We start from the raw sequence: 15,173 nt of genomic DNA on the forward strand, positions 1-15,173 counted from the left end.
TAAACATCTCATTAACATTCTTTTCAGTGGTCTCCAAATATCTTTTAGTAAATTTTCCTTTACATAAATGTTGCATTTTCCTAATGTGTTTTTTCTTCCTTCCTTACCAGATGAAATTAAAGCAGAAATAGAAAAGCAGAGGTAAGCTATAGCACTACCTCCTTGCTGAGATACGGCATGAAGGGAGTAGGTAGCAACTGGGGGAGCCCCTTTCTCTGCTTGTTTTCTCATATTTCTAATCCTCAGGGGTGGCACACACTCTGCAAGCGTGGTGCTAGGCACACGGCACAACTCTGTGTATATTTGAACTGATGCTAGGTTCACAGGCTACTGCCTCCGTACTTGTATACTTGGAAGGAAGGATCAAGATCGAGGTAATGCTGTTGTATCTTAACAGAACAGGCAAAGCCCTTGTCTCTTGTATGGCATGCTTCCTTAGGCATGAGGACGGCTTGCTCCATGAGTGGCTACTCCTGATCTTCATAGTAAGGAAGGCCATTAGTCACATTTCAGAAATATAGCTCTGGCGTGGCTGCCACCAGGATTCTGTCCAGGATGTTGTTAATTCAGCATGCCAATCAGAGAACTTGCTCTCTGCATGTGGCACTTTAGTGGTGTTTTTGCTAATGCATGTGTTCAACTTTTAATGCCTAGCCCCAGGATATAGTTTGCAGGCACTTTAAATTAAATGGTTGCAGATGGAATGGGAAGTTAGAGTAAGGTGTAGAAAATTCATTTCTCCTCCCGACCCTCTCTTGCTTTTCTCCTAGGCTTGGCACTGCTGCACCACCAAAGGCAAACTTCATTGAAGCTGACAAGTATTTTCTTCCATTCGAGCTAGCTTGCCAGTCCAAGTCCCCAAGGGTAGTCAGCACATCCCTTGACTGCTTGCAGGTACCATGTTTAAACTTCGTGTTGTCAAGGGGGTTCTCTCCAAGCCACAGTTGGTCCTTCCTTACACAGAACAATGCTGGGGACCACCCTGGCACTCATTGCTCTCAGAGGCGATGCAGAAAAGAGCAGTTTAATGTATTCTTTTTGGAGATCTCATGAGGGAGGGAAAAGAGAAAGATGTGAGCTCTTTAGCTAAAACCAGAAATTTTTTCCCCTAGAAATATCTTATTTGTTCATGTCTTGTGTATGTTTTTCTAAATGAAACCTTTAGCATTAATTGGAATATTTGACACACATGGGCACATAAGGCATTTTTTATACAGCCTCTTTCTTATTTTTTCCATTTCATAGAGATGCAGTCTTGCTATGTTGCCCAGGCTGGTCTTAACACTTCTGGCCTCAAGCAGTCCTACCGCCTTGGCTTCCCAAAGTGCTGGGTTTACAGGCATGAGCCACCGCACCTGGCTCAGCCTTTCTTTCTTTCTTGTTTTTTTTTTTTTTTTTTTTCTTTGGAGATGGAGGTTTTTGCTCTTGTTGCCCAGACTGGAGTGCAATGGCGTGACCTCAGCTCACTGCAACGTCTGCTTCTCAGGTTCAAGGGATTCTCCTGCCTCAGCCTCCCGAGTAGCTGAGATTATATGCACCCGCCACCACACCCGGCTAATTTTTTGTATTTTTAGTACAGATGGGGTTTCACTATTTTGGTCAAGCTGGTCTCAAAAGCCTCTTTCTTAATGGCATTAAAATTCATATCAAGTAGAGAAATAGAGACAGTCGAATCTGTTGTTTTTGGTAGTTATGTGCTATAAAGTCACCTCCCATACTGAATTAGCAAACACTGAATCTTTGTTCCTAGAGGAACTACAGGGTTAGGTTCCTGCAAGCCTTTAGTCTTCGTGTGGTTCTATTTAAACAGACTATCTAATATCTATTGTTGATGCATTAACATTGAACTCAGGGGCCACGGTGCTATAACGCATGCCTGAGCAAAGCTTATCTAACACACATAATTTCTCTGTGAGGCACATCACCACCTTCTTGCTGTTAGGAACACTGGAAAGCACATCAGCACACCCTTGGGGTCCATTGTAAACAGCAAAATCACCAACAAAAAGCACCAAAATGCAAAAAATACAGCACTAACTACACCACTAAAAAGATACTTGTTTTCAGTAGGAGAGTGAAACAAGGACGCATAGTGTTGCCTTGTTTGACCTCAGTTAGGAACATGAACATAAGTGATTTCAAATTTTTTACTGCTCTGTGCATGTCGACAAATGACCAAAAAAGCCCCAGAAGTATTGATTTGGGCTTATAAATAAATTTTAGTGAGTAGGTGGATTTGCAAGTATAGCTGCAAATAATGAAGACTGACTGTATTTAGAGCCACAAGTAACTTTGTAACTTGCTGAAGAAGCAGCAAGAGTAGAGAAGTTAAGGTGACTTGTCCAGTAATATACAGGTAGTACGAGAAACAGGACTGTAACTTAGGTTTCTTAATTCCTGGCCCACCATTCTTGTACTTTTGCTCAGGACCTACTCCTTAGGTTTCTGATTACCCCAAAGAACATTTATTCTCTTTGTCGTTTATTTTGAGTCAGGGTCTCACTCTGTTGCCCAGGCTGTAGTGTAGTGCCTTGATCATAGCTCACTAGAGCCTCTAACTCCCGGGCTCAAACAGTCCTCCTGCCTCAGCCTCCCAAGTAGTTGGGATTATAGGCATGAGCCACCACACCTGGCTCAAAGAACATTTATTCTTGACCTCAGTGGGCAGTCCACATCAATGAATAAAGTTTAAAAAATTTTAAAAATATGTTGACGTGATCCACAGCTTGCCAATACTTTCTAGAACAGGAATGGTGACCAGATTCTTTATTCTGATTGCTGTGTAGAAGAGGTGTCTGAAGAGGTGTACAGCTTTCTCGAGAAAGAGTACTGTGTTGATTGGTTTTATCTACCAAGGCACAGGACTGCAAAGTGGCAGTGAGCATGCCACATTTTTGGCATCTCTGGTCTAATATTTACTCTATTAATCTCTCTTCTTTGTTACATGTACTTGAGAATTGATGAGAGTTTCTTCACGGAAGCAACTCTTCCAAATGCAAAGCCATTTTGTTATTCAGTGTAATTCTGTACAGATTGTCCTATGTGAGACATACAGTGAGCCAAGAATTGTTAAATGGCAGGCTTCAGTCCTACTTCTATCCTAAAATATTTTTTGCTGTGAACGTGTTCTGAGGACATTTGGCAGAATTTGAATTTTAGTTGTTCTCTCCCCATGTTAAGGTTTTCTTTTGAAGGGAGTGCTGATAATGTAATTGACGTTCTAAGAACAGTGGCTGACATGCATTGAGCTCTTAGCCTGTAGTGGGCCCTGTGTGCTTCATTCACCGTACCGTGTGTAGTCCCCTCGACAGCCCTCTGAGGTACTTACTCTTGTCCTCATTTTAGAATCAAGGAAACCAAGGCTTAGGGAATGAAGTGACCAGCCTAGTCCAAGGTAGGCTGCAGTGCAGTGGCGCGATCGCGGCTCACTGCAACGTCAAGCGATTCTCCCCGGGCTCAAGTGATTCTCCCACCTCAGCCTGTCAAGTAGCTGGGACCACAGGCGTGCACAACCACGCCCAGATAATTTTATTTTTATATTTTTTGTAGAGACAGGGTTTCACCAAGTTGCCCAGGCTGGTCTCGAACTCCTGAGCTCAAGTGATCCTCCCGCCTAGGCCTCCCAAAGTTTGGGGATTACAAATGTAAGCTACTGCGCCCAGCGGGTTTCTAGGACTTCTTGACTCTGTGTCTGTGTTCTTAACCAGGGGTCATCAGCTTTGGCCCATGAGCCAAATCTGGCCTACTCTCTGCTTTTGCAAATAAAGTTTTATTGGAACACAGCTGTCTTAGTCTGCTTGGGTTGGTGTAACAGAATATCATAGACTGGATGTCTTCAACAACAGGCATTTATTTCTTACAGTTTTGAAAGCTAGGCAGTATAAGATCAAGGTACTGGCTGATTTGGTTCCTGGTGAGGGTACCCTCTTTCTGGCTGCAGACAGCTGTGTTCTCACGTGTCATGGAGAGACAGCTAGGTTTCTGGTTTCTTCTTATAGGACACTAATCCTGTCATGAGGGCCCTAAGCCTGCATGACTGCATCTAAGCCTGATTATTTCCCAAAGGCCCAGCCTCCTAATACCATCACATTGCAGGCTTAAGGCTTCAACATACAAATTTTAGGGGGACACAAATTCTCAGTCTGTAGCAACAGCTATGCCCGTTCATTTATGTATTACCTGTGGCTGCCGTCCTGCTACTGTGGCCTAGCGGAGTAGCTGTAATGGAGACCAAGTGACCCGCAGAGCCTAAACATTTAGTATGTGGCCCTTTATGGAAAAAGGTTGCTGCTCTTAACTGGCCCCTGCTCTTAACTGTAGCCATGTGGTTCTGGCCTGTTTAATGACAGAAATCGTTTGTTTCTGGAACTCCTTGCATCTGAGTATGATTTCAAACGGAAACACTGACACCCTGCCTTGTTTCAACCCACTGTGAATCTTGAGTCTTATGGGGTATGGTTATCTCTCTTTTTAGAATTGAAGTTCTGGCTGGGTGCAGTGGCTCACACCTGTAATCCCAGCACTTTGAGGCAGGAGGATCACTTGAGGCCGGGTATTTGAGTACAGCCTGGGCAACATATTGAGACCCCATCTCTACAAAGTAAAGTAACAATAAAAAGTTAGCTGGCCCGTGTGGTGCACACCTTTAGTCCCAGTTACTCAGAAGGCAGAGGCAAGAGAATTGCTTGGGCCCAGGAGGTTGAGGCTGCAGTGAGCCGTGATGGTGACACCTAACTCTAGCCTGAGTGACAAAGCAAGACCCTGTCTCTTTAAAAAAAGGAAAAAAAAAACACACACAGAAAGGAATGGAAGTTCTCTGAGATGTAATAGATTCTCTGAGATGTAATAGGTACACTAGGATTTCTTTGTTTAGTGTACAAAATGAGTCATCCTTTTTATGACATGAGAAAGTGGCTTGGTGCTCCCTGGGCTACTGAATGGAAAAAATGTACTTCCCCATGGTGGCTGCCCATGCCAAGACTGTTTGACTGGCTTTTCCCAGTGTGGGCAAGGTAACCTCTGTCTTGGAAATGGAAGGCCAGCATCTGGGGGTAAAGTTTGGTTTGGGCAGAATTGAAACCAGCTGCAGATACATCAGTGCTATGCCCTGCCATTCTTTGAGCTTGGCGCAGCAGTAGGAGTGGCAAAGGTGCTTCTGGGATTGATTTGCCATAAGCACAGTTAGCTCAGGCTTCCTCTCCACTGGGAGAAGCCTGGAGACTTCCCCTGCGGCTTGCTTCTACCAGGTGAAAAAGATTCTGTCTTCCCTTTCTCCAGCATTTGGTCTGCTACACACTTCCCCACAGCCAGGGCTCAGTGTAAGGAGGGTTAAGGTCAGTCTTGTCTAAGCTACTAAGTGGTCCCCAAGTTTTTCTGGTCACATATCAATTATACATATATATATATATATATATATATATATATATATATATTTTTTTTTTTTTTTTTTTTTTTTTAATAGAGAAAGATAGGGTCTCATGTTTCATTCTGTTACCTAGGCTGGAGTGCAGTGGCGTGATCAGGCTTCCTGTAACCCCGACTTCCCCAGGCTCAGGTGATCCTCCCACCTCAGCCTCCCAAGTAGCTGGGACCACGGGCTAATTTTTCTATTTTTTATAAAGGCAAGGTTTTGCCATGTTGTCCAGGCTGGTCCTGAACTCCTGAGCTTAAGCCCACCTTGGCTTTCTAAAGTGTTAGGATTATAGGCGTGAGCCACTGTGCCCAGCCAGTTTTTTTCTTTTTTTTAGAGACAGGGTCTCACTCTGTCGCCCAGACTAGAGTGCAGTGGCTTGATCATAGCTCACTGCAGCCTCAAACTCCTGGACTCATGTAAGCCTCCCACCTCAGCCTCCCGAGTAGCTGGGACTACAGATGTGTGCCGCCACACCCAGCTAGTTATTTTTTTTACTTTTTGTAGAGACCGGGGTCTTACTTTGTTGCCCAGGCTGGTCTCGAACTCCTGGCATCAAGTGAATAACAAAACCATTTTTGAGGATATCCTGCCAATATATTCATATTTCTTTAATTTAAAATTATAGGGTAGGGCCGGGTGCGGTAGCTCACGCCTGTAATCCCAGCACTTTGGGAGGCCGAGACAGGCAGATTGCCTGAGCTCAGGAGTTCAAGACCAGCTTGGGCAACATGGTGAGACCCCGTCTCTGCTAAAAATACAAAAAATTAGCTGGGTGTGGTAGCACGCGCCTATAATCCCAGCTACTTGGGAGGCTGAGGCAGGAGAATCACTTGAACCCAGGAGATGGAGGTTGCAGTGAGCCAGGATTGTGTCACTGCATTCCAGCCTGGGCGACAGAGTGAGACTCTGCCTCCAAAAATTAAAATAAGGTTATGGGTTGGGCATGATGGTTCACGCCTGTAATCCCAGTGCTTTGGGAGGCCAAGGTGGAAGGATTGCTTGAGCCCAGGAGTTTGAGCTCAACATAGGGAGACCTCATTTCTACAAAAAACTCTTTATTTACACATGTTCCTGTTATTAAAGTATATATATGGCCAGGCGCAGTAGCTTATGCCTGTAATCCCAGCACTTTGGAAGGCTGAGGCAGGTGGATTGCCTGAGCTCAGGAGTTTAAGACCAGCCTGGGCAACATGGGGCGCCTCTACTAAAAATACAAAAAATTAGCCAGGCATAGTGGCATGCACCTGTGGTTCCAACTACTCAGGAGGCTGAGGTGGGAAGGTCACTTGAGCCTGGGAGGCAGAAGTTGCAATGAGCAGAGGTCGTGCCACTGCACTCCAGCCTGGGTGACAGAGTGAGACCCCATCTCAAAATAAATAAATAAATAAAGTACATATATTGTAAAGCATACAAAAATACAACGTTGAAAGGACAATTGGAAAAATATAAATAAAATTCTAACATTTTCTTTTTACATCCCAGTGAAGGCTATAGGAAACCATTAATCTAAGCTGCCCTGTTTATACCACAAACATCTTTTAGCTCTTATTTCCAGAAAACTTTTGATTTTTTAAATGCACAATGAAAAATCAATTTTTAATTATGTAAGTTGTACATGACCACATCCTCTGTTAAAAAGTTTTTAGAACTTTACAGATAAAATGAAGTTCCTTGGGCCACCAGCCCCAAACCCAATTGCCTGTTTAGGTGTATAATTTTCTTTCTTCTCTTTTTTTTCAATAAGTGATATCACTTGTACAAGTTTCTCTGCAGCTTTTTACATTCAACACCATTATTAGGCTCTAGCTATATTGCTCCTTGTGGATCTAGTGCATTTCTTTTGACTGGCATATGACGTGTCATGCCACCATTCCATCTCTCGCTCCCCTGTACAGAGGCATTCACACACAGGGTTATAGTGAACATCTCTGTGCAAGCCTCCTTGGAGACATGTGTCAGTTTCTCTGGTCAGAGGTGACTCTTTGGATTCCTATCACTGAGGCAAAGTAAATAGAACCGACTTCAGAGGAGACTAGTGAGGTGGAAGACTTAATTTGTACCAAATATATTCATTCATGTGGGTGGGATAACTTGTAATATAGCTTACTTACTCCAACCTCTGTTTGTTACTAAGTATGTCCTATTCTGTACCAAGAAACCAACCGCGCAGCATTTTCCTTCATGCAGTGAGTCCTATAAAGGCCTGTTATAGTGTATTATATTGTCATCATCTTCCCCTCCATGGCAGAATGTCCCTGTGCAAGCCCTGACTCATGTGTCAGTGGGCCAGCTGCCTAGAGGCCTCCGTCCCTGTCCGTCTTCCCACTGCTCATTGCGTTAGCAAGGAACAAGGTGGGGATATCTACCTAGGGGATAGTGGGAGATAGGGGGCAGTATCTACAAGTCACACACAGCCCTGTAGGTCCCAGTTAGGACTTTGAGCTTTGGTGCGCCTCCCTGGAGAATATAGACTCTATAAGAAAAATAATTACGTTTGTCTTACTATTGTATCCCCAGTGCCCAGAACAGGGTCTGTCACAAAGAAGGATAAGAAAGCAGAACCAGAAAGATCCACAGGATGCAGGAACTCTCCTTTCTCCTGGCCTTGTCTCACTGCACAGATGAGGGAGGAAGTCATGCTTAAAACCCTTTCTGATTTGAAGAGTAATGTGCCCCTTAAGGAGTCTGTAGAGGGGAGGATACTTTCTGTCCTTTTCATACTTTAGTTAAAGTACAAAAGTAGTAATCCATGTCCAGCTTGCTTTGTGGCATCAGTATTGCAGCATACTTTTTAGCATTCACATTTGAGGAGTTCCTAGACCACCCCACTTGCAATCCAGTGCACAAAACAGACTTGAGTCTGTTAGATGTAAGAACAAGCAATGTCAAAACCAGAGCTCATTTTCCAGGTAGACAGCCCTGCCCTCCTAGGAAGCCTGCACCTGCAGCAGCAATGTGAGGGGTAAGGCAAAGGGCATCTGGATTTGCCCTTCACAGGCCACACCCCCCACCTGGAGATTTGGGGTTTGGACTTGAGCAGCAGAGTGTGCGCAGGCCTCTCTTCTGCTCCTTCAGTCACTCCATCCAGTAGTATTGCATTTCTACTCTCAGCTACTCTCTCAATCCATTTTTCTTTCTGCTTATTGAGTGGTGACACTTCACTAGCTAAGGAAGAGGAAAAGCCATTGAGAAATGGTGTCGGACCTCTGCAGAGCGGCCAGTCTTCCTCCCACAGTAGTGGCTGCTCTGTAGATAACCTCAGGAACCTGAGTCCACCTGGTGTGGACAGAAGCATGTGACCAGTAGAAGCTAAAAAGGGGAAAGAACAGAACAGCAGTTTTAGGAGTCTTCACAAAGTCACTGGAGGCTTTGTGAGATGCCTTAGAGTTCACATGTATATGTGCCAGATGAGTGATTCTTTTATCTGATCAACCATCAATATAACCTGGATAGCTTGGAGAAAAACACTGATTCCTGGGCTCCACCTGGAAGTTCTGCTTCAGTAGGTCTGGGTCGGAGTCCAGGAACCTGTGTTTTTAGTGAGCTCCCTCAGGTGATTTTGTTTCTCAGCCAGGCTTAGAAATCATCCTGCTGCTGACCTTTGAGGTTCCTTCCAGCTCTGTCCTCCATGCTGACATGTGGGTGAGGTGGCACAGACCAATCTGTAACCTCTCAGAGACGGCAGGTTCCAAGCAGCTGCTCGTGGGTGACACACACTACTGTTGATGTAGGTGTGAAATGCAGCTATTTTTATGCAGATGAAATTTTTACATTAATTTTTGGGATAGAAAATACACTGACAGGATTCAACATTGAAAAAAATGAAAAGATGTACTACAGAGTGTCTTAGTCCCACCCCAGCTCACAGCTGCTTAGTTCTTCTCCCTCAAGCAATCATGTTATTAGTTTCTTAGGTATCTTTCCATTGAAAGAAAATACATATTCATTCATATATGTATATGTGTATATATATATATATATAATTTTAACAGCTTTTTGAGATAAAATTAACATGCATACAATTCATCCATTTAAAGTGTAATTCAAGCCAGGCGCGGTAGCTCACATCTGTAATCCCAACACTGAGATTACAGGCAGGAGGATCGCTTGAGCCCAAGAGTTCGGGACCAATCTGAGCAACATAGCAAGACCTCATCTCTACAAAGAATAAAGAAAAATTAGACTAGCTTGGTGGCATGTGCCTGTGGTCCCAGCTACTCAAGAGGCTGAGGTAGGAGGATTGCTTGAGCCTGGGAGGTGGAGGCATCAGTGAGCCATGACCGTACCACTTCATTCCAGCCTAGGTAACAGAGTGAGACCCTGTCTAAAAAAAAAAATATGTGTGTGTATATATGTATATATATATGTATATATGTGTATATATATATATATGTATATATATGTATGTATGTGTATATATGTATATATGTATGTATACACACACACACACACACACAAAATTTCATGATTTTTAGTTTATTGACAGAGTTGTGCAACCATTACCACAACCTAACTTTAGACCATTTTTTATGTTATCATTGACGATCACTCCCTGTGTCTCCCTACGCCACCCCCCTAACTCTAGACAACCACTAATCTTCCCTCTGTCTTGAGTATGTGTAGCTATTAATTCCTCAGGCTTGCAGAGATAGTTGTGTACTGGGGAGTGCTCTATACCTTGCATTTTTCATCGGACACTGTATCACCATTGCAGGCATCTTTTGCTGTCAGGCGACAGGACGAAGGTTGCAGTCACAGGGTGGTTAGGCCTGCCTGGCTCCTGAGGAGCAGAGGACTCTGTAGGAACTGGAAGTGCCTGTCTTTTGCTCTTGTGGGCTGCCACGGGAGGCCTCAGTCCTAGCCAAGCAGAAATTTATAATCTCTATTCTTTCTCTCTTTAGAAACTCATCGCATATGGGCACATCACTGGCAACGCCCCCGACAGTGGAGCCCCTGGGAAGCGGCTGATCGACAGAATTGTTGAAACCATTTGCAATTGTTTTCAGGGCCCTCAGACTGATGAAGGGGTTCAGTTACAAATAATTAAGGTATGCCTATTTGTTTGCCTGTCTGGTTTTTAAATTAGAAAGCAAGTCCCTGTGGGAATCTGGATTTCTAGTTTACCACGTGTTAGTTGTCTCAGGTGGTGCTGAGGTGGAACAGAAAGATTTAAGCATCACTTAGATCTTTTGTTAGGTGTCAGAATTTATTAGCGTGGACTGAGACAAGAAAAATGGAACCAGGTGTGTTTTCAAAGTAAACTGTTCAGCTGATAACAATGTAAATTTCTTGTGAATTAAATCGTCTTGAAATCCTCTGGTTAACCCTGGATTCCCAGTCTGGGTTTCTCAGTGGGTCTTTATTGATATTCTTATCTCTGACTTGCCGCTGTCCTACTTCCCTGTTCGATTTCTGCTGCCAGGAATGGTTTGGCACGGATAGCACCATCTGCTTGTCTGAGAACAGGATCAGGACGGGTGTAGCCAATGATCCAAATCTTAAGTCCTGAAAGTATTAACATTATGAGGGGAGGGCTCCATGCTAGATAAACCTTTCTTAAAGCTCCCTTGAAAACCCACCAGGGAATTGGGAAACTGACCACCATTGAAACGTATATTTTCTGATTAATCTGGGTGAGATCACGTTGGAGTGTTACATGTCATGAGATAATTGTCTGTATTATTCATTGTAGGTTTTTCAATCAGTATTAAAATTGAGAAGTTTGGCTTTTTTTTTTTTTGAGATATAGTCTTGCTCTTTCGCCTAGGCTGGAGTGCAGTGGTGCAATCTCGGCTCGCTGCAAACCACCTCACAGGTTCAAGCAATTCTTGTTCCTCATCCTCCCGAGTAGCTGGGACTACAGGTGTGCGCCACCACTCCTGGATTATTTTTATATTTTTAATAGAGATGGGGTTTTACCATGTTGGCCAGGCTGGTCTTGAACTCCTGACCTCAAGTGAGCCACCCTGCCTGGCTGGAAGTTTGGCTTTTTAAAAAGTGAGCCAGTAGAAAGCCTGCTTCAACACAATTTAATTGTTTCGAGTGATTTGGATTTCATAGAACTGTTCATTGTTTTTCAACTAACAGCCATAGGAGTTGGCTCTTCATAATAACCACCTAGTTTAATTTGCAGAGCCATCTTACAATTTATTTAAAAAAAGCACACAGAAAAGAAAAACAAAACCAGACCCTCTAGAAAAGTGTGGCCATAGGAGGGCAGGAAGGTGACGTGCGTTCCTGATGGCGAAGGTCGCGGATTTCTATTTTAGGCTCTTCTGACCGCGGTGACTTCCCCACACATTGAAATTCATGAGGGTACTATCCTGCAGACAGTGAGAACATGTTACAATATCTATTTGGCCAGCAAAAATCTCATCAATCAAACCACTGCCAAGGCTACCCTTACTCAGATGCTGAACGTCATTTTCACCCGCATGGAAAACCAAGTGGTGAGTGACAGTACTTATGTGCTAGGGGCAAGACATCGTTGCTCTCTGAACTCTATCATGTGTGACCTTGGTGCCTGTGAAGATTCACTAGCATTTTAAAGTTACCCCTTCTTTGTGGATTCTCTGTAGTGTGCTTTTGTTCTTGCTTTAAAAATCAGAGAAACTAATGGGTTTTGAAATTTGTGTTCAGAATTTGTTTGGAGACTGTCAAACGAATTTATTTCCTTTTAAATATGTTATCCTTTTGGCTGGAATTTTTCTTTCTTTCTTTCTTTTTTTTTTTGGAGAGAGGGTCTTGTTCTGTCGCCTAAGCTGGAGCGCAGTGACATGATCATGGCTCACTGCAGGCTTGACCTTCCCAGCTCAAGCAATCTTCCCACCTCAACCTCCCAAGTAGCTGGGACTACAGGCATGTGCCACCACACCCAGCTAATTTTTTTATTTTCTATAGAGACAGAGTTTCACCATGTTGCCCAGGTTGGTCTCAAACTCCTGGGCTCAAGAATTCCTGCTGCCTCAGCCTTCCAAAGTGCTGAAATTATAGGCGTTAACCACCGTGCCCAGCCCAGGAAATTTTTTAAGTAATAGGCTGGCATAATTTTTCTTCCTTACCAAAATGCTGTATCCCCCTTTTGTTGCCTTTTAGTTGCAGGAGGCCAGAGAACTGGAAAAACCAATCCAGTCAAAACCCCAGTCCCCTGTGATCCAAGCTGCAGCAGTATCCCCAAAGTTCATTCGTTTGAAGCACAGTCAGGCACAAAGCAAACCAACAACTCCTGAAAAAACAGATTTAACCAACGGTGAACATGCCAGGAGTGATTCTGGAAAAGTAAGCACAGAAAATGGAGATGCGCCCAGAGAAAGAGGCTCATCACTGTCAGGTATGGGCTGATACGGTATGGCTCTTTTTCCAGGTGTGAGAGGGAATCAGCCTATGTGAGGGGCAGAAGAAGTGTATATCATAACATCCGAAGGAAACCTCTGATAACAGCTTATCTCTTTCTGGGGCTTTCCCTTTGCTTTTCTCTTAGGGAACACAACCAGCGAGGCATGATGTCAAGTGTCCCGTTGTCAGCTGTGCTGTTTTCTCTAAATAGTACTGGGATGTATCTAGCTGCTACTTCTTCATGTCAGCCTCAGTGCAACAGGTTCAGGTTGGGACACTTATCTTTCAGTAGTTAATTGATTGGGTGATTAGTCACTCAGTGTCCACAGAAGGACAAGGGCTTAGATTCTCATGTCTACACTGGATCTCCATGCCTTGCCCAGTGCCTAGCAGTAGCCACTCATAGATATCCGTGGAAGGAGCCAGAAGGTAGCAGGTGGATGGACGGATAGACAGATGGACAGATAGCTTTGTTTTCTTCTTCTGGTGATCGTGTACATCACTTGTTTTTGTTGGGTTTTTAAGTGAGAGACTAACCCACACCTGATTATATTCTTAAAGTAAATGAAATGAAATATTGGATTGAGTTGTTATAAGATGATACTTCTGACTGTTCATATCTCTCCCTGGGCAATTTGTAGGAACCAGATCCAAAATTGGTATTTTTTCAGGAATTTCCTTTCCCAAGTGATTCTGTCAAATGCTTCTTCACTCAAGCAGGTTGTTCTATACAAAATATCTGACCTGTCTTCATAACTGATCTCATTTCTTCTTCAGCCACATTACTGATAATGATTTCTGTTGGTAGTATGTTCCCTACTGGAGTGCACATATTTGAGCAGGTTTTATTCCTTTATAATTTACCAGACTGCTTGATGTACATGAGAACAGACCGAGTGTTGTTGCTGGAATGTTGTTCGGTATTCGTTTACTCAAGGAAAGCACAAAAGAAAAAGTGCCACCAAGAATGGTGTTTGTCTCAGGGTGAGCACGGAGTTGCCTTCTACTTACTCCTGCTGTCAAGAGTCCTAAGGAAGGTGCTCAGAATCCCCCGGCCCACCCTTTGTATCTGTTATCATCTTTGCCTTTGTAACTGTCTAGGGAAAGGACCAGGTTTTTACTGGCTGTGATCAGTCAATAAATATTAATATTTAAATACACTGTAATAAGCATAGCTGTGCAGATATAAAACCAAGTCTCTCTGAGCTGCATAAAAGTGCTTCCACTTTAACCCATTTTCTGTACAGCAGCCAAAGTGATCTCTTAAAAGCGTGAATTAGAACATGACCCTTGCTCAAACCCCTTTGGTAATTCCCTATCCTGTGCCATTCTGACTGAAATCCATGCCCTGTCCTCATAGCTTATACTGCTCTTTCTCTTTTTTTGCTACACAATGCACAGGTGCCCTTTCTGGTTATTGAAAGGCTGTGCTTGTTTCTCCCTCAGTGCCTTTGCACTTACTGTCCCTTCCCTGCCTCTGAACCCCCTGTATCTTCAGGTTTCTCAGTTCAGACTGAGAGAGGCTTCCCTGATCAACTTTGTAGCTCCTCATCATATCTGTCCCATTATCTTTTATGTTTTTCCATAGTACTTACAATACCGGAAATTACTGAAGGGTTCTGTTCACTTGTTCCTGGACTGAAGCCTAGGCTGCCCTGCTCACCACCATATTCCTAACACCTAGAATGGTGCCTGGCACACGCAGCAGACATTGAGCAAATACATTTTGTGAATGAATGGGGAAAAAACGTTATTGCTAGAATATAGTTTTGTAGAAACACAGTAACTTGAAGTTCTGCCCTAGCTAAGAGAAAATAATTTGCAGTTAGCATGTTGCTGTGGATTTTGTGGCCAATACTTGGTGCATCCTATGAGGCTTTCCCAGAAACATGGGAATCAGATTGCCTGGGAGAAGCAAACCCCAGACCTGCAAATAGTGGGTCAGAATGGAGGTGTGCTGCTACCTTTAAAAAGAGCAAGTGGGCTGGGTGCCGTGGCACACACTTGTATTCCCAGTTACTTGGGAAGTTGAGGCAAGAGGATCACTTGAGGCCAGGAGTTTGAGGCTGCAGTGTGTCTGTGAATAGCCTTCTGTGCTCCAGCCTGGGCAGCAAAACAAGACCCTGTCTCTAAATAAATAAACACCCCATCTCTAAATCAGTCAATCAATCTTAAAGGAGCAAATGACTTCTAATTCTCAGGACTAGGCTCTAAAGAAAGAACAGGTCCTTCAGAAGAGGGAGTTGAACAAGGGAGACACGTACCTAGGGGTGGAGTCCAGGCATCAAGGCCCAGTGAAAGGCCTGGACTCTAGTGCCTCTGTGGCTATTATTTTTACATATTACTAAAGTGCGTGGATGTTGGACACAACCATGGGGCTCTCCCACAGACTGTCCTGTAGTAATCACTATCACATGGCCAACCC

At 43.8% G+C, this 15,173-nt stretch overlaps 1 protein-coding gene across 2 annotated transcripts in view; it reads left to right on the forward strand.

The window, feature by feature from the left end:
- The window catches only part of ARFGEF2 (ADP ribosylation factor guanine nucleotide exchange factor 2), a 112,908-nt gene that overhangs the window by 17,722 nt on the left and 80,013 nt on the right, over window positions 1-15,173 (forward strand). For both annotated transcript variants that reach the window (XM_024238889.2, XM_024238890.3), the window contains exons 2-6: window positions 111-141; window positions 771-894; window positions 10,315-10,461; window positions 11,683-11,862; window positions 12,509-12,743. In XM_024238889.2, coding sequence (XP_024094657.2) covers window positions 111-141; window positions 771-894; window positions 10,315-10,461; window positions 11,683-11,862; window positions 12,509-12,743 — 717 coding nt within the window. The remainder of the gene's footprint in view (window positions 1-110; window positions 142-770; window positions 895-10,314; window positions 10,462-11,682; window positions 11,863-12,508; window positions 12,744-15,173) is intronic.

This window comes from Pongo abelii, chromosome 21, assembly GCF_028885655.2.
Source record: "Pongo abelii isolate AG06213 chromosome 21, NHGRI_mPonAbe1-v2.0_pri, whole genome shotgun sequence".
Lineage (NCBI taxonomy): Eukaryota > Metazoa > Chordata > Mammalia > Primates > Hominidae > Pongo > Pongo abelii.